This window comes from Pleurodeles waltl, chromosome 5 (assembly GCF_031143425.1).
Source record: "Pleurodeles waltl isolate 20211129_DDA chromosome 5, aPleWal1.hap1.20221129, whole genome shotgun sequence".
Taxonomy (NCBI): Eukaryota; Metazoa; Chordata; class Amphibia; order Caudata; family Salamandridae; genus Pleurodeles; species Pleurodeles waltl.
Genome location: NC_090444.1, coordinates 445,548,681 through 445,566,660, shown reverse-complemented (window position 1 = coordinate 445,566,660; position 17,980 = coordinate 445,548,681). Strand labels below are relative to the sequence as shown.

At 42.6% G+C, this 17,980-nt stretch overlaps 1 protein-coding gene across 6 annotated transcripts in view; it reads right to left on the bottom strand.

The window, feature by feature from the left end:
• The window catches only part of CEP68 (centrosomal protein 68), a 138,463-nt gene that overhangs the window by 39,661 nt on the left and 80,822 nt on the right, over positions 1-17,980 (bottom strand). For all 6 annotated transcript variants that reach the window (XM_069234259.1, XM_069234261.1, XM_069234257.1 and 3 more), the window contains one exon: positions 1,454-2,896. In XM_069234259.1, the coding sequence (XP_069090360.1) occupies positions 1,454-2,896 (1,443 nt within the window). The remainder of the gene's footprint in view (positions 1-1,453; positions 2,897-17,980) is intronic.

The window sequence follows — 17,980 nt, the reverse complement described above, 5'->3', positions numbered from 1 at the left end:
CTGGAGGCTGAATGGCAGTTCACATGTAGTTTCTGAATACGTCAGGAATGTACTATAAATTGGTTAACCACGATCAACTTCTCAAAGAATGGGTTTTATACTGAAGCTACTATGATCAGAAACCCGATCGATTTAGGCCCTCCTTCCTCTGCAGTCAGGTGAGACTCTGGAAGTGATTAAGAAATCCGGGACTATTCTTCTTGCTGATAAACTACTTATGATTTATGAAACTGGCAACACAGTAAACATCTGTCTATTCATATTATAGATTTAATGCACATGCACCTTGGTGATAAGGGGAGAAGATTTTGTCCTGTGTTGGTACTCGGGCATCTAATTAACACTGGAAACAGTTAATTATCACAAATTTGAGGGTACTATTACTTATCACATCGGCCCAAGTATATGGCACTATTCACTCACTCGAGTTCCCTTTCTTTTTACTGGTGTTTCAAAGGTTTCTTTCACGACAGTAGAGTGACGATTTCTGTGAAAATACTCAGAGGAAATACTGTATTAGTTTGACTGCTCTGTATACTGAGCTCTCCTAGCTCTGAAGAAGTCATTGTCCTCTATGACACAACCAAAACACATGTGCGCCAGACTGTAACCAGTTGAAGTGTTAACCACTGATTTGACCACACCATCACACAGAGACAATTTTACTGGTGTGAAAGTGTTTGCACCTGTGTTTATTATATAAAAGACTTTCACAGAGGAAAAGAGCTGAGAAACGTATAGTAAAAATCATTAACAAGCTTGTTTTTTTCATTCTAATAGTACCACCACAGAAACATCTGTAATTGCGCAGAGGGATATACTACACACTTTTTAAATTGGCCTTCCTATTGCTCCCAGGCAGTGTTCCAACTGGTAAACGGGTAATACAGCAACAAGATTACAAACCTCATGGTCGATAGCATAACTGGGAATGTTTGAGCATTATCAACTAAAACAGAAGCATCCCGGGCAAACAGAAGCTGATTAGTCCACCATTGTATGTTGGATGTCTGAAGACAACAATTTGAAATGGTGGTCCTAGATGAATGGAGACTTCAACATCTGGATGAGACAGTTGTGGAAGTTACTAGAAACTGACTTGACTCTTTAAGCCAACCTGCTGGGCTCTGGGATTCCCTATGTGGAGTGGCACATAGCGAGCCCTTCGCTTGACCTAGGATGAGCAAAAGGTCTGAAAAAGTCGGCTTGACTAAGTGGCTTTTTCACGCACTTATGTCAGTCATTCCCTACAACAAGTACACCTCCTGTCACTAGTATCACCGCTTTCCCAAACCAGCATTTTATTTCTACAAAGCAACAATCTTCATTCAAGCACAACATTCGAAATTAACCAATGACTGCTTCTTGAACATCAGAAACAAGTAATCAGTTTGGAGCAAGAGTAACCAATTAAATAAATAAATATTACTTATTATGCTTATTGTATTTTTACCTTGATACAATGGACAAGAGATCCATTCCCTCCAATTTGCTGTCCATCTTTCTCAGAGTCCAACATGTGCCTCAGGGAGGATAACTTCCTTAGCTCGCCTGCTGCATCACCTTGGCATTGACTGCAACTCTTTGCACTAGTCCTCTGTGGCCCATCATAATGAAATCTATGATCAACAATGTCCTCAGTGTCCTCTCTGGGATCTGAGACCAACTTTCCCTCTATCTCATCAGCATATGTTAGTGAGAGTTCATCATTGCTTATGGTGAAATGTTGGTGGTCTCTTCTTTTATTATCATAATCACATTCCTGCGTAGTGATTGAAAGATCCTTTAATTGCTGAGCTAAATTTTCCAGTTCTTTAACTCTGGGAGGCAGAGTAAGATATTCATCATCGCTGTCCCATTCACTCTTAAACTGCAGGACCCGTGTGCAAGGTATGAAACCAACATCACTTTGCTGCTTTTTGGTGTAAGTGTGTTCATCCTTACTGCCCCATTCACTGCCATCCACACTAGATGATGTATCAGAACTGGAGAAGGTGGAAGTAAAAAATGGTGTTTTAAAATCGGTTGAAATATTCTCTCTGCTAGTGGAATATGTTTCGAAGGTTGCTTTGCCAACAGAGATAGGCTGGTATACAGAATCGGTCTGTAGGCAGCCAGTGCTAGTGGACAGTTTTGTGTAGAGTTGTTGTGAGGAGCTGAAGTACTTCCCAGTGAGGCTGCGCTGGCTTCCTATTGCAGGCCGAGGATCATCGTAAGATGTACTAACAGACTGTAGCGTATCATCTGGTGAAACTGAAATGCTATCAAGGCCTATGCCGGAATCATGCAAAAAGGGTTCAGGTGATACAAACTCTTTGGAGATCTCCTTTGATCGTATTTGCTTTGAGTTTAAAGGATATGTATAATCTAGTAAATCCTGATATTCCTTATCTGGATTCCAGTGGGGAGATTGACGGTCTGGTGAGGGTGGTGGGATATTAGGAAGTGCACAAGCCCAATAGTCCTCCTGAAAAGGAGACTCTTTCCAGCAACTATTAGTTTCCAGAGCACTATTAAAGCTATGGTGCACTGGTCTGCGTGAGACTGCCAAACGTTCATCAACAAGATCTGCCCGACTATGTCGACAAGGAGGTGTAAATGTTTCTGAAGAGAGGCATCTGGCTGCGGACATGCTCCTTGATCTCATCCTCTCCTGTGGAGGGCTGCAAGCGTCTGGAAGAGTGAAAGAAAGGTGGCTTTTGGAATATCTTGGGGATGGTCCTTTAGGACAATGGATTGTTTTGCTAAATGAAGACTTTGGGCCTGATGAGTAAGAAGGAAATGTTCTTCGAATTCCACTGAAGTCCATGTTATCTCTTGTGTGTGGTGTTGTCAGTGTCTGGTAAGTTGACTGTTGTGGATATTCCTCGGTGAACAACATGTCTGTGTCCCTAAGCTGATTAAAAGACAGGAGAAAATACATAAAAGGAATTAAATGTATACCCACGAACTAATACTATGCATTATACAAACAACGGTTAAGTAATCATGATTTGGATGAGGTACAAAATGAACGATAAATACACCTGCAACATTTTTCTGGGTATCTTGCATTTCTAAACATTTTTATACTCACTGGGCTAAAGTTTCATGGCACTACATTGTTTTTTTAATTTTTTTTTATAGGAGTCAATATCTGCATGTTGGGTTTATTCATCCTATCTACATCGTGGCAAGTCCTCGGATAAGTGCAATACAAGCTTGTTTTACTCCATAAAATCAAGAAATATGCTTTGAAAAATAGAAAAAAGGCAGACATGACATGATGCTTAACAATGAGCAATGGATGTGGCAAAGACCACGCCCACTACTCCTCAAGAATATTCAGCTCAGTGGTATCAACAGCTCCATGCTGCAAAAAGCTTACGGTTTAGCACACACTTTTTATTACTTATTCAAATTACTTAAAAAATAATGCAATAAAACAAAAATGCATAGTTACTTTTTTACATTTAGCGCATCAACCTAAAAATGTATCTAGAACACAGCCTACTTCACATCACCTGCAAGCATAATTTTTTCTGCTTATAAGTTACCTACAAAAGTTGCCTTCTAGACTTTGATAGGTGCCGCTTTAAAGGCTAGCATGTTCACGTGGAATTTAAAGTGTTATTTTTTTTTTTTCCAGGCGCAGCGCACCTAAAACGGTCATTACTCAGAAGTGTATTCTATTGTGGGGCCTGCTATGAACTGAACTGATAACCAAGACCCAGAAAGGACACGACCTGTAATGTATAGATATGAGTGTGTGAGTGTGTGTGTGTGTGTGTGTGTGTGTGTGTGTGTGTGTGTGTGTGAGTGTGTGTGAGTGTGTGTGAGTGTGTGTGAGTGTGTGTGAGTGAGTGAGTGTGTGTGTGTGTGTGTGTGTGTGTGTGTGTGTGTGTGTGTGTGTGTGTGTGTGTGTGTGTGTACACATATACATAAATATACATATATATATATACACACACACACACACACAGATACACACACACACTAGGTACAATAGGTAATTATAGTAAAGACCTAGTTTCCATAGGAAGAGCATATTTTGTTTTGCCAATAACTTTGGCACCACTTAAAGAATCTTCACAAGATTTTCAAAACTTATACTTCAGCTGCTGCCTTGAAAGTTTCGGGGTGATCTGTCAAGAGGAGGCTGAGGAAAAAGGGGGTCCCAAAATGCATGTTCCCCCTTCATGTTCCTGTAGGGATTTTAAACAAGACTACAGCCCAAACCGCTGGACGGAATTACACTAAATTTGGCAGAAAGCTAGCTCTTGGTCTAGAAAGTGTACTTTTTATGATTTGTTGTAAATCTGTTCAGTAGTTTTTAAGATATTAAAGGTTAAAAAATATAGATATCGAGGGACGCGGATCCTATGCGCATCCAATTGTCCATGTGCTGATATCGGATTGGTGGGCAACACTTCAACAAGGAAGCGTTGGCAGACATTTGGGACCTGGCTTGGAGTCCCACAAAAAAAGATAATAAAAAAAGAAAAGGGGCTGAGGTAGGGACACCCGGAGCCCCTAGCCTTGGTGCCTTCCAGGAGCTAAAAAGCATTAAAAAAAATGTTTTTTTAAATCTTGGAAAAATCCGCAGATGGATTCACAGATTTTTCTGGTTTTATTTTTTTCCTCTAAAAGAATGGTCTCCTGTGCTTTTCTTTTAGTTGGACCCTGGGTAGGCCAGGGCCCATGTATATGGGTCAAGGGGGGAGTTGAGCTTAAAAAAAGAAGGAGGGGTGTGCATGGGGCCCCCTTCTTAGGGCTTCCTGTAGCCCCAGGGACCACCATCTCCCTGGGGACCACTGCTTCCTTGGGGCTGAGAGAAAAATATGCAGGAGGGGCGCATGCCCCCGTGCCCTGGGGACCACCACCTCCCCAGGATAAATGTCTAAAAATAAAAGCAGGGGGGCCCATGCAGACACCCCACACCCCCAGGTCCCAGGGACCGCTACATTTCCAGGGACCACCACCTCCCCCGGGCTAAAATAAACATGGAGCGGTAGATGGCCCTGAGGACCACCACCCTACTATAAAATCCCTGCAACCTTTGGGTTTTTAAGGGAATGTAATTAACTGTATCATTATATCATTAATATCACACAATATATTGAACATTACAATGAGATTAAATCATTATGTTCCTCAACCAACAATCACTTGATTATCTCACGCTTTAAATCATAAGAAGTAAAGCACTGGCCATCCCGTTAGGTGACCTCACATGTGAAACAATGGTTTCACCCTCCCCCCCTCTTCCCTTCCCCAGAAGTACCAGACTTCTCTATCTGCTTGAATAGATAGAAAATATGGTCTTTTCAGCCCTGCTACTTATCTTCCTTACCCTTTTCTCCTCACTCCTGCAGACAAGGGCTAGAGGTAGGTGAACATGTTGGTAATGAGAATCCTCACTGGTGTTGCAGTTCCATGTCGCATGACGGACTATGATTGGACAATTACACCTTCTGCGTCGTCATGTGGTAGTGATGGATGAGTGAATCATCTTGCACTATGAACTTTAATATATCATTCCCCAGTCGGACTTTGGTCAATCTTCCTCACTTTTCTCTTCTAGCTGGATCCCCTTGCTCTCAGAGTTACAGACCTCTCTACCTTTATCCTTTATTTCAGTGCTTTGCTGAGACTTAGAAACTATTCCCCTGACCCTAAGAAGAAGACTCCTGAACGAGTTTCTGACATGCTGATGCTTTCTCTTTTTACTTACTTTTTACAATCATCGTTAGTCACCTTTTGCCCCAGATGTCATTTTTCCAAATTCGTTGTGTACTTTTCCTTTTCACGTTGTGTTTTTAGCCCCGCACATGCAAACTATTGACTTGCAAATCTGTAAGGTTTTCCTTTGCCCTAGCTAGCTAAGTATAGATGACTTTTGAATTGCCTTAATGCTTAAAAGAACTGAACAGCGTATATTTTCTGTTCATCAGAAAATTCTTCTGATGTTTTGAATTGATTTTGTTGAATGTTTAGTCCTCTTGAAGCTAGCTCAATAGAATCTTTTCTGTCGCCTTGGTCAACCTATGGTGATTCTGTATCTTTACAACTTCTTTTTTAGATTGTCTACAAGACTGAGTCTGAGCATGTAATAAAACCCCTTAACCTTACTTCGGGCTGGAGTTTCCTTGTATGACCCATTTGATCATACTGTCATTCTAATTTGATTTGTTGTGTTATGTTGATGCCTTGGGTCTCCACACCCTTATTCTGGGTGAAAAGATTTATTGACCTCGCTGTAAAGCATAACCCTAAGTAAAACATGCTATAGCAAATCCGGTAGCAGAGGTCTGGATACTCCCACAAGGGAGGAAGGGGGTTGTGGAGACATAATTAGGTATAGTGTAAGGGAGCCCTAAAACTTTTGTCATGCGAAATGCCCACCCCGAAAATGTTTGTCCCACGGTTCATTCTGAAGACTGATGAAGTCCCAGCATTTTTCCTCTGCAGTAGATGTGTGTTTTACTAGGGTTTGGGTTTGTATTGCTTTGGCTAAAGACTGAGGTGAAGTGTGATGTTGTGAAGTGCTTGCAGAGTTGCTGTACTTGCATGGTTGTGGCACCTAATGCCAAGAGCAGTTGTTGTTCAACAGGTCCGCCGTAGCCTAAGGATAACGCAGAAGTGCAAAAGGCACTAGGTTAAATTATTGTGTGCTGTGTAAGGTGCTTGTCGTGAGCCATCGTCGACAGTGCCAATAGTATTTCTTGAGTGAATGTGGGCTGGTATAAAGTGAATCCTGAGTGTGCATGGAGGATCTGTATCAACCGGAGTGAGATTTGCTGGTCGAGTTTCATTTGTTTTGTGCCTGTGAAAGCATAGTCGGAAAGTGTAGCTCCAGGTCATGCTGAAACAGAAATGCTACTGAAAAATCAAATAAGTCTAAGAGACTTCACTGCCCAGCAACTGAATGAGTGGCTGAATAATTTGAGCCCTGAACGTGCAACAGGAGGAGCAAATTGCAGTGCAATAGCAAAAAACACCCCAGAGAGACAGATCACCGGACATACCCCGATTGAAATTAGAATTAAATTACATGGGAAATGTAGACACAGTTCACTTAGAAATTTACACTGAAGATGAGTTGAGGTTTGTGTGCAAAGACATTACAAAACGTGCAGACCAAGCCTATGACAGAGTAGCTGAATTAGCCCAGAGATTTGATGTTGATTTAGAGAAATCAAAACCCTTCAAGACAAATTACAGAGTAGGCTTTACTGACAAGGATATATTAAACACAAAACCTATTGGAATGAGATTGCAGATTAGAGAACTGATCACATACATTCAGAAATGGGGAGCCTTAGACAAGTGGGAAGGAAGATAGGCAAAGAAAAGAGATTAGAAAAAAGAGAAAACAGATTTGGCTCCAATAGGAGCAAGTCAAGCTAAAGAAAATGCTTTCCATGAGAGAAGTTCCTGGTTGTGGATATGTACATGTATCTTGGAGTAGGAGTGATATTTTTTCATTCACAGATCATTAAACGAAACTGAGAGAGAACCAGCGGTATAGGCAGACAGAAAAATGTGTGAAACTTTCATAATGACTGTGGGAAGATTTGAATACATTGTTTGGCATTGTGGTTACGAGTGATTTACGGACTTAGTGTTAGGTTGCTGATGATTGGCCTGACAGTGAATCTCCAAGAGATCTAGTGACAAATTCACCATCTGAAGAGATAATGAAAAAATACCAGAAAGTAATTGGCTTTTTGAAGAACGAGGTGTCCTAAGGACACTGATTGGCTGAGGACAGACAGAACGACTCAGGAATCTAAGGGATTTATATATTCCTATCATGAGAGATTGTTGCAGGCTTTCAAGCATTTCAGTGGTACTGAAGCCATAGAAGCGAAAGATATGTGTCATTTTGTGTTCTGATTGGAGCAGGGATTGAAGCCAGACATAAGTAACATGATTCAGCAGCATCTGATTTGTTCGCAGAACAAACCAATTGAGGAGATTCTGTGGTATGCAAAATACTGGAGTGATGAATTGGAATTAAAGCAGAAAAAAGTTGAAGGAGATAGTGATGCAAGTAAAGGCTACACAGAAAGCTAGTCAGAATCAACGGTTGGTAGGAAATACTGGTATTATGCAAGGAGTGCAACAAGAGGGAGTTAATCAGCAACAAGGTAGAGGACGTGGTGTTCCTGTAGATCAAAGTGGAGTTTTGGCAGTCGTGTTTTGGTATGGTGCAGAGTCCCACAAGGGTATACTGAGAGCCCTTCAATTTTTAACCAGATCTTGGAAAAGAATCTGGAATCCCTTAAAATATCCTGCCATTCAGGCTTAGCTCAGTACATTGATGACCTACTAGTAGCATTAAACACTCAGGAAGGATGTAGGAGAGATACAGTCATCCGGTTGAACCACTTAGCTAACAATAGACAACGTTTTAGCTGACAATAGACAAAGTTTCCCTGACTAAATTGCAGTAATGTAAGAAAGAACTCTTGTACTTAGGACACTACATTGAGAAAGGTGCACAGAAGGTGCTGCAGGAAAGAATCTCAGAAATTCTGAAAATGAATACCCCAAGACACAGAAAGAAGTCATAATGTTTCTGGGAATGGTTGGCTACTGTTTGCCAGTGGATTCCAAACTTTACCTTTTTGGTCAAGCCTTTACAGAGGCTAACACACAAAGATGTGTTACTGACCCGGTACCCTTGGATGGCAACTGCAAATGTGCCTTCAGAGAGCTGAAAGAAAAGCTGCTGTATTACAATACATTTTTACTTTGTACTGCTGTGAGAGAAATGGATGAGCTCTATCAGTTCTAACTCAAATGTATGGGAATGCTAACAGACCTGTGGCACATTTTTTCTGATAGTCTTGATACTGTGGCTTCAGCTTTATCTGGTTGCCTTAAAGCCATTGCTGAAGTCTATGTCAGCATAGAACAGTGCAAAAGCATTGCTATGGGTAAACGTTTGAAAGTTTTTGTCCCCCAGTCAGTGGAGATTTAGTTAACTCACAACAAAACTCAGCTTCTTACACCAGCGCATCAGAACGCAATCAGCAGGTTATTCTCGACACCCAGAATGTAAATCTTAAACACTGTAATACCTTGAATCATTCTAAACTTTTGCCAGCTCCTGTGAATGATAAAGGTGTAAATAATGATTGTGTTGATGAAATTGAGCATGACTGTCTTGATGTTACTGAACTATGCACCAAGCCAAGACCTTACACTCTAGACATTCCCCTACTTCAAAAAATGATTGTCATGTTTGTTGAAAGCTCCGGTTTAAGAGATGATGGTACCCCGGGAGCTGGTTATGCAGTCTGAATTGTCTTAGGCGTAGCTCAAGCCTCCTGGCTTCAATGAGTCTTTTCTGCCCAGGTAGCTGAATTAGTTGCTCTTATGAGAGCATGCTGTGTTTCTGAATAGCTGAAGGTAACACCTTTCACTGATATTCAGTATGGCTTTGGTTCATTCACAACTTTGGAGAGTTGTGGTTCCAGAGAGGCTTTCTAACATCTTCTGGCTCACCAATTTGCAATGGAGATAAAGTATACAACCTTTTGAATGCATTACAGTTGCCTGCCCAGATTGCAGTTGTAAAATACTCTGCACACCACAAAGCCACTGATTATGTAACTCGACAACAATTATGCCAATGAGGTGTCTAGATACTGTGCCTTGAATTGTACTGTCTTTAATAGAGAGTACTCCAATAGTCAAATGATGAGTTGAGTCACAATCTTCTGTTAACAGCTACAGATACCTGGGAGGAAGTTAAGAGGTTGCAGAAAGAAGTGTCAGAGGAAGAACAGCAAGGTTGGGATAGAGCAGGTCATGTCAAGAGAGATGAGAATGATGTTTGGGTTTCAAGTGATGGAAGAGTTGTGACGCCTAATAGTTTGTTACCATCTATGGCTAGGCAATACCATGGTCCGGCTCATGTTTGTCTGAATGTCCTAATCATAGCATCATGACCGACTTGGTTCAACCCAAGATTCAGATTGATGGCAGAGGTCCTATGTCACCAATGTCATACATGGCATCAGATGAATGTAGGCAAACTTACAGCAGCCACACAGGTAGATCAGGAGGATCTTTCAACAGGATGCAGCTTGATTTTACTGAGCTTCCCGTTTGCAATGGTCTGAAATACATCTTAGTCGTTGTGTGCATTTTCTCTCATTGGGTTGAGACTTATCTGACTAGGAGAAATGACAGTCTCACAGTAGTAAAGTTATTACTTAAGGAACCGAAACCTAGGTTTGGCTTCCAGACTTCTCTAGAGTCAGACCGAGAGACACATCCGAGAGACACACTTCAACAGTGAAGTCCTGAAATTATTATGTGCGGCATTAAAGGTTGAGCAAAGACTACATTGCAGTTACAGGCCTGAAGCTGCTGGATTGGGGGAAGCAAGTTATTGGAACTCTGAAGTCCAGATTGGCAAATGTATGTGCCTTCACCTCTCTAAAATGGGCTTGTTTTGATGAGTTTGCGCAGTACTCCAGACAGAAAGACTGGCCTGTCCCCACATGAAATGATCAAGGGGCATGCTATGAGATTGCCAGCTGTACCCGAGAATGTGCTCGTGAACAACACATGACCTGGTACTGGATGATTGCAAAGGACTAGCTGACGTGGTTAATTCTGTGTCTCATCAGGTTGGAGAAGCTACAGTTCAGCAGTCACTCTGCCATGACCTGTGCCTAGGCAACTGGCTAATGGTCAAGAAGCATGTGAGAAAGTCCTGCTTAGAACCGCGTTGGAAGGGCCCATACCAGGTCGTCTTAGTGACTACAACAGCTGTGAAGTGCTCTAGTCTCCCCAAATGGGTACATGCTAGCCACACTCGCAAAGTTGCTGTTCCCATTGAGGACACAGCACCTGTCCCTGAAGGGTCGGTTTCAGTGATTCGGAGGGATCAGGTTAGTCAAGCTGTTGGGAATCTGCAAGTGGCTGATATAGTACAACTGCGGTCTGAGGAGGTTCTAAGCAAGTCAACAGCAGTGGTTGGTACAGAAGGGTTAAGAGAGAAACAGTTGGCTCTGCAAAGCTCAGAAGCTGACAAAGGAACAAGTGCTATACCAAAAAGGGTTGTACCCAGAGAAAGATGGCTAAATGAGAAAGCTATGCCATTAGTCCAAGTGCCCCCCCTCAACAATACCAGAAGAAATTGAAGAATCTTTTCAGAGGGACAGTGACACTGACAAACCAGTAGCTTGGAGATACAAAAAGAAGAAGAGTTCCTATTCAAAAGTATGCCACACCTGAATGGACATATTTTGCAGCAAATGACTGAGTGAAGGAATTTACAACATTTTGTTTAAACAATACATATCCAGTTGAGCATACTTGAATTTGTTCTTGTGGCAGAATTGAGCTTTGAAATTTTGTTGCAACCTGACGAACTGAGGCAAAAAGAACAGATGATGGACAGAATGCTAAACAATGCAACCATTCACCACCAGTCACAAAGATCTGGGTTTAATCCATTGTTTTTATGCCCATCACGCCACCCCAGTTCGGACACAGCCATATGCAAATTAGACTTGCCCCTGCTCCCCAGGGGAACAGTCAGGCCTGAACTGCCAAGCCAGGTCCTTCCTGAACTTGAATGAAGCATCCTGGGACCGGTTTCAAGGTATCACCCTGTCAACAGCAAGGGTAGCTTGAATCCAGTGGAGCAGTGAGCACGGGGCCCACATCTGGGCATACCCTTCCCACTTAGGGTGACAAAAGCAAAAAAAACAGATGATGGATAGTACGCTGAACAAACCTTGTTTCCGGTCCAGGGAGAACCTGCCTTGGCAGTTCAGGCTGGACTGTTCCCATGTATGGTCAAGACTGATTTGCATATGGCTGGATCCAAACTGGGGTGGCATGATGGGCAAAAAAAATGATGGATTAAACACAGATCTTCTTGACTGGGGGTGAATGGTTGCATTGTTCAGCATTCCATCCATCATCTGTTCTTTTTGCACTTGACAAACGGAGACATTATATCTTGGGTGTATTAATTGGTGATTTTTGAACCGCACATTTATTAGAGACTTTTGACCTTTTATTAGAGGCTTTTTAAACACTTGCTAGAGAAAACTTGATGAATTTTCTATAAGATCACTTTTGCAACTAATGTTTGAATTTCAAGGGGAAAAAATAGTTTTTGTTTTAGTTATATTTTTCTGGATATTTGCTTTGCCCACAAACAATCAAGAGGACTGAAAGAGACAGTTGATATTTTTGCTGCAGCTATTTGCATATTTTCATTTTGATTTTTTTTTGTCTGAAATTAGAGAACTCATGAGTCAAATAGAAACAAAAGTAGTAAGTCTAAATACATATGCATCAAAGTATTAGTTGTGATAGTCATAATAATTATCTTGCTGCTTATTGGATTGAGTTTATCAGCACCTATTAGTTTAGAGACGTGCCCCGAAGACTACAAGCGCAATGGTAAAAAGGTCCTTATTCAATGAGAAAGATTTACATGCATATGGTTCCAGAGGTGATCTGTCTACACATTTATATTACAAGCTGTTCTATGAATATGTAAATACCATGGAAGTTAAAGATTGTTACGTCTGCACCCAATTGCCTTCATCAGTAAGTGAAGGACTCATTTATTGTAGTATCCCCTGGACTTATGGAATTTCTTGTAGTTTGTTGCTGACTCTTTTGTATCAGCAAGAGTATTTCCAGTTTTGTTACTTTAATTATGACCTTGTTTTCTCAATTGTCCCCATCATGAAACATTTGAGCAACATTGGCAAAGCTAAACAAATTGACACAGTGGGAGGCTTTGTTGAACCTACATTGACATTTGGTACAGTCTATGCCCAACGAAACAATCTGACCTGTATTCTTACCCCGGTAGAAAGGGAAATTATTGGACAAGTTGAAGACAGAAGAAGAGCAATGAAAACTAAGACAGAATAAGCATTGGCAAAGCCAATAGGTCTAACCTATACAAGAGCTATTGGCTTTCGCAATGTGTTTTGCCACATTGTACACCAGTGTGACTGATGTTCAGCACGTCTAACAGTTAATGGCGTCGAGTGTCAGAGTGGAATAGGGGAGAAGAATTTCATTGAGTGGATTTGTTGGAGTGTCGTAGAGTGGAGTGGGGGAGTAGAGTGTCATTGAGTTGAATGGGTAAGTGTCAGAGAGTGTCAGAGTGGAGAGGGGTGAAATAGGGTGAAGTGGGTTGGAGTGGATTGAGGTAGTGGGGTGGATTGAATTGGGGTAGAGTGGGGTAGATGGAGTGGATTGAAATGGAGTGAGGTGGAATGGATTGGGGTGGATTAGATGGGTGAGGTGGATTGGATTCAGGTGGGGTGGATTGGACTGGAATGGGGTAGAGTAAGGATGATTAGACTGGACTGGAGAGGGGTGGATTGTATTGGATTCACTGGATTGGAGCAGGGTGGATTGGACTCGGTGGGGTTGATTGGACTGGGGTAGGGTGGACAGGACTAGAGTGGGGTGGGTGGACTGGACTGGGGTACATTAGAGTGGAGTTGATTGGATTGGAAAGGGGTGTATTGGAGTAGGTTGGGCCGGATGGATTGGAGTGGGGGGACTGAACTGGGATGGGGTGGGGGGACTGGATTGAAGTGTGGTAGACTGCAGTGGAATGGACTGGGCTGGGGTAGACTGGATTGGGGTGAGGTGGATTGGGTAGCAGTGGACTTGATTGGATTGGGATGGATTGGAGTAGAATGTGGTGGATTGGAGTGAATGTGGTGGATTGGAATGGGGTGGGATGGAATGACATGAGGTGGGGTGGGTGGACTGGATTGGGGTGCGGTGGGCTGCAGTGGGATGGATTGGATTGGGGTAGATTGGATTGGGGTAGATTGGAGTGTGGTGGATTGGGTAGCAGTGGACTCGACTGGAGTGGGGTGGACTGGAGTGGGGTGGGATGTATTGGAGAGGGTTGGACTGGAGCGGGTTGGATTAGAGTGGGGAGAATTGGAGCTGGTTGGGTTGGAGCAGGGTGGATTGGAGCGGGGTGGACTGCATTGAGGTGAGGTGAGGTGAGGTGGATTGGATTGCATGGGGTGATTTGGAATGGTATGAAGTGAATTGCATTGGTGGGGAGAAATGGGTTGGAGTCGGTGGACTGGATTGGGGTGGATCAGATTGGATTGAGTGGGGAATATTGGATGGGGTGGATTGGACTGAAAGTGGTGAATTTATGTGGGGTGGATTAGAGTCGGTGGAGTGGACAGGAGTGGAGTGGATTTGGGTGGAGTAGAGTTGATTGGACTGGAGTGGGATGAACTGTACTGGTGGAGGGTGAACTGGATTGGTATGGAGTGGATTGGAGTGGGTGAGATGGATTAGAGTGGGGTGGATTGGACTGGAGCGGGATGAATTGAATTGGACTGGGGTGAGGTGGGTGGATTGGAGTGGGCTAAGTGAGGTGTATTGGATTGGAGTAGATTGGACTGGGTTGGGGTGGATTGGTGGGAGGTGGACTGGATTGGTGTGGGGTGGACTGGATTGGTGTGGGGTGGACTAGATTGTAGAGGGTGGATTAGAGTGGGGTGAATTGGAATGGAGTGGGGTGGACTGGATTGGGGTGAGGTGGATTGGACTGGAGTGGGACAAATTGGAGTGAGGCAGACTGGATTGGAGTGGGTTGGGTTGGTTGGGATTGGAATGGGGAGGTTGTAGTGGGTCAGCTTGTCGTGGATTAAAGTGGGGCAGATTGGAGTGGCGCGGATTAGAGTTGGGCAAATTGTTTTGGACTGGAGTGTGGCAGCTTGTTTTATGTTGGAGTGGGCAGAGTGTTATAGATTCAAGTGGGGCAGATTGATTTGAAGTGGAGTGGTGCAGCTTGAAGTGCATTGGAGTAGGGTAGATATGAGTTGGACAGACTGTTCTGAATTGAAGTGGGGAATATTCGAGTTGGGCAGATTGTTCTGGATTAGAGTGGGGCTGATTAGAGTGAGACGGATTGGAGTGGGGCAGATTGTTTTGGAATGAAGTGGGGCAGACTGTATAAGAGTGCATTGGACTGGAGTAGATTGGATTTGAATGCCGTGGACTGGATGGCTATGGAGTGGATTGGGCAGGTATGGGGTAGATTGGGTGGCAGTTGGGTGGATTGGATGGAAGTGGGGGGTATTGTTTTGGATTGGAGTGGGTGGATTGTTTTGGATTGGAGTGGGGCAGATTGGAGTGCGACAGATTGTTTTGGATTAAAGGGAGGCAGATAAAACTGGGGTGGATTGGTGTGGGATCAACTGCTTTGAAGTGCAGTGGATTGTGGTAGATTGAAGTGGGGTGAATTGGGATTGAGAGTGCTGAATTGGACTGGAGCAAGGCGAATTGGAGTAGGGCAGATTGCTTTGGGTTGAAGTGAGTTGTTTTGGATTGAGTGGGGCAGATTGTTTTGGATTCAAGTGGGTCAGATTGGAGTGGAGCGGACTGGGGTTGGGCAGACTGGTAAGATTGGACTGGGGCAGATTGTTTTTGATTGGAGTGGATCAGATTGTTTTTGAGTGGTGCAGATTGTTTTGGATTGGAGTGGGGTGAACTGGAGTGGGGTAGATTAGATTGGAGTGGGCGGGAAGAATTGGAGTGGGGTGGATTGGTGTGAAGTGAGGCGGGCGGATTGGTGTGGGTTGAGGTGGGGTGGATTGGAGTGAGGTGGCTTGGGGAGTACTGCACAATTAAGTGTCAGCATAATTTCAGATGTTACACATGATAGAGAAACAATGTTGCTCTGCAATATTTAGAACAAGATAATCGTCATCTTTTGAGAACAGCGCCCACAAGCAAGAACAAAAGAAAACATAAGTGCAAGGTGAGAAAAGATGACTTGGCAAAATAAAAGAAAGTTAGCTATAAAAAAATAAAACTTTGCAATGTTGTTTGTCCGGCTGGGCACGTTTTTTCCAGTCACAAGCCTTCTGTTTCCAGGGCACTAGAAGTTGAAACAAACAAAATAGTACCTCAATCACGTCGGGAGCAGAGGATGGGCACTGATTAAGTTGAATCAATCAGTGCTTGGTCCCTGCTCCAGACAGAGGAACAGAAATGATGTTTGGCCTGAAGCAACGAATTACGAGGCTGTAAAAAAGAATGGCATGCAAGCCTACAAATTGTAAGTGACAGACAGGCCAAAGCCCTTTACTGAACACAAGAGAGTCTTGCGAGTGAGATGCATGCGCTAGCGCATGCACTCAGAGGCTCGACCCTAAAAAGGAGTAGTGCTACACAGTTGGTATGCAGAAGAAGCAGCTTATCCATCGACAGGGAGTCAAGGATCCCATGGCTTAGGTTGACAAGATGTAGGGAAGTTGTGTGTATACAGACCTAAATAGAAGACTGGCACAAAATTTGTAGGGTTTGGTGAATGTAGACATGTGTTCTTGTTTAAGAGTGTTTGGATGTTCATGTTAGCTGGACAGGTGTTTTATCTTATCTGTGGAAAGAATGCATATTACGAGCTACCCAAGGGACGTATTAGTATGGTACATGTTATCTAGGAGTAGTCTTTCCAAAGATATATTATGTGGAGCATTTCAACGATGTTTGGGATGAGAAGTCAGACACCAGAGTTAAAAGAGGTGCCAGTGCTTCAGAAATTGTAGGAGATATCTTTGGTGCCATAATTCCATCTGTGGGAGTGGTCCTCAATGATCACAGATAAGGAAGTTGTCATATTAGTAGATGAGCTATCCACAGATAGAGAAGGTGCCGTCTTGTTAGTAGACACAGAAATGGTTGCTGTAAGATCAATGACTTTACAAAACCACCTTGGGTTAGACATTCTTCTTGCAAAAGAGGGTGGAGTTTGCTAACTTTTACAGGTTCAACAGTGCTGCACTTACGTATCTGACAACAGTAAGGAGCTGGGAATGTATATTGTGAAAATGACAAGCCTGAAAAAGGACCTGAAGGAGTTAGAGACAACAGTTGCCTGGGAAGCAATAGGTAGTTGTTTATCAGCAGTTGGAAGGTAGTTTGGATGTCTGGGGAAGGGACTCGCTGGGAGTATCTTGAAACCTATATTGATTATAGCTTTGTTTGCCTTATTTGCAGTTGGTCTCTATAAGTTGTTAAAGAAGCTGAAAGAGATGAGAGTGAAGAGAGGAAAAAGAAAGGAAGAGATTAAGTATATACTACAGTGACATAAAGCAGCCAGAGGAGTCTAGAAGTTCTTTCCTAGAACAACTTCAAAGACTGTGACCCGTCTAATTGAAAATTAGAGATTGTAATCTGATGTGATGGATTGAAATCGCTATCAGATGGGGGACTGATGTGGTAGAAATATTATTGCTACCCCTGATGTGACAGTGATCACCTGTGTGTGACAATCCATGCATTTTGTTACTTGAAGTACTAATAATTAGTAGTAAAGGAGTGAACTGAAAGCCTATATTACTGTGCATTCACTGTAGGATAGAGAACTAAAGTGTGGTGGTACAGCCTTTAAACTTCATATCTAATCAATTAATTCAACTATATGTTAATTTCTATGGTGTTACTTAATAGTCTGCACTAAAACGATAAAAGATTTCAAGAGAGTAATGTTTAAAATAGTACATGCAAAAGAATGCAGTCCAGTACTATAGTTAAGGCAATGTATTAATAGTTATTTCATTTTAAGTCTACCGTAACATGGACACTGATAAAGGTGAATGTTGAATTTATAATGTTACATGTTATATGTTCCCCATTTTGCATACATGAATGTACTACTTTAATTTGTTTCACTTAGCTTAAGTGAGCCTGTAAAGCCCTGTTTCTGACTGTGCAGAAAAATGTTTAGTCATTCTTCTTAACGTGAACTTTTCTTTCAGACTTCGTTACCATGAAATGCTAGCTTGGTAATAGATGCCCTATTGGTTTACACATAGTGACCCTGAGAAACCAACCTTGAGCCCAGTATATTCAGGAACTGTGGAAGTAAACTGTCTACATTTGTTTCAACCCGCATGGATGAGCCAAGATGAATGCCTTCTACATGTTGGTAATGTGAATCTTCACTGATGTTGCA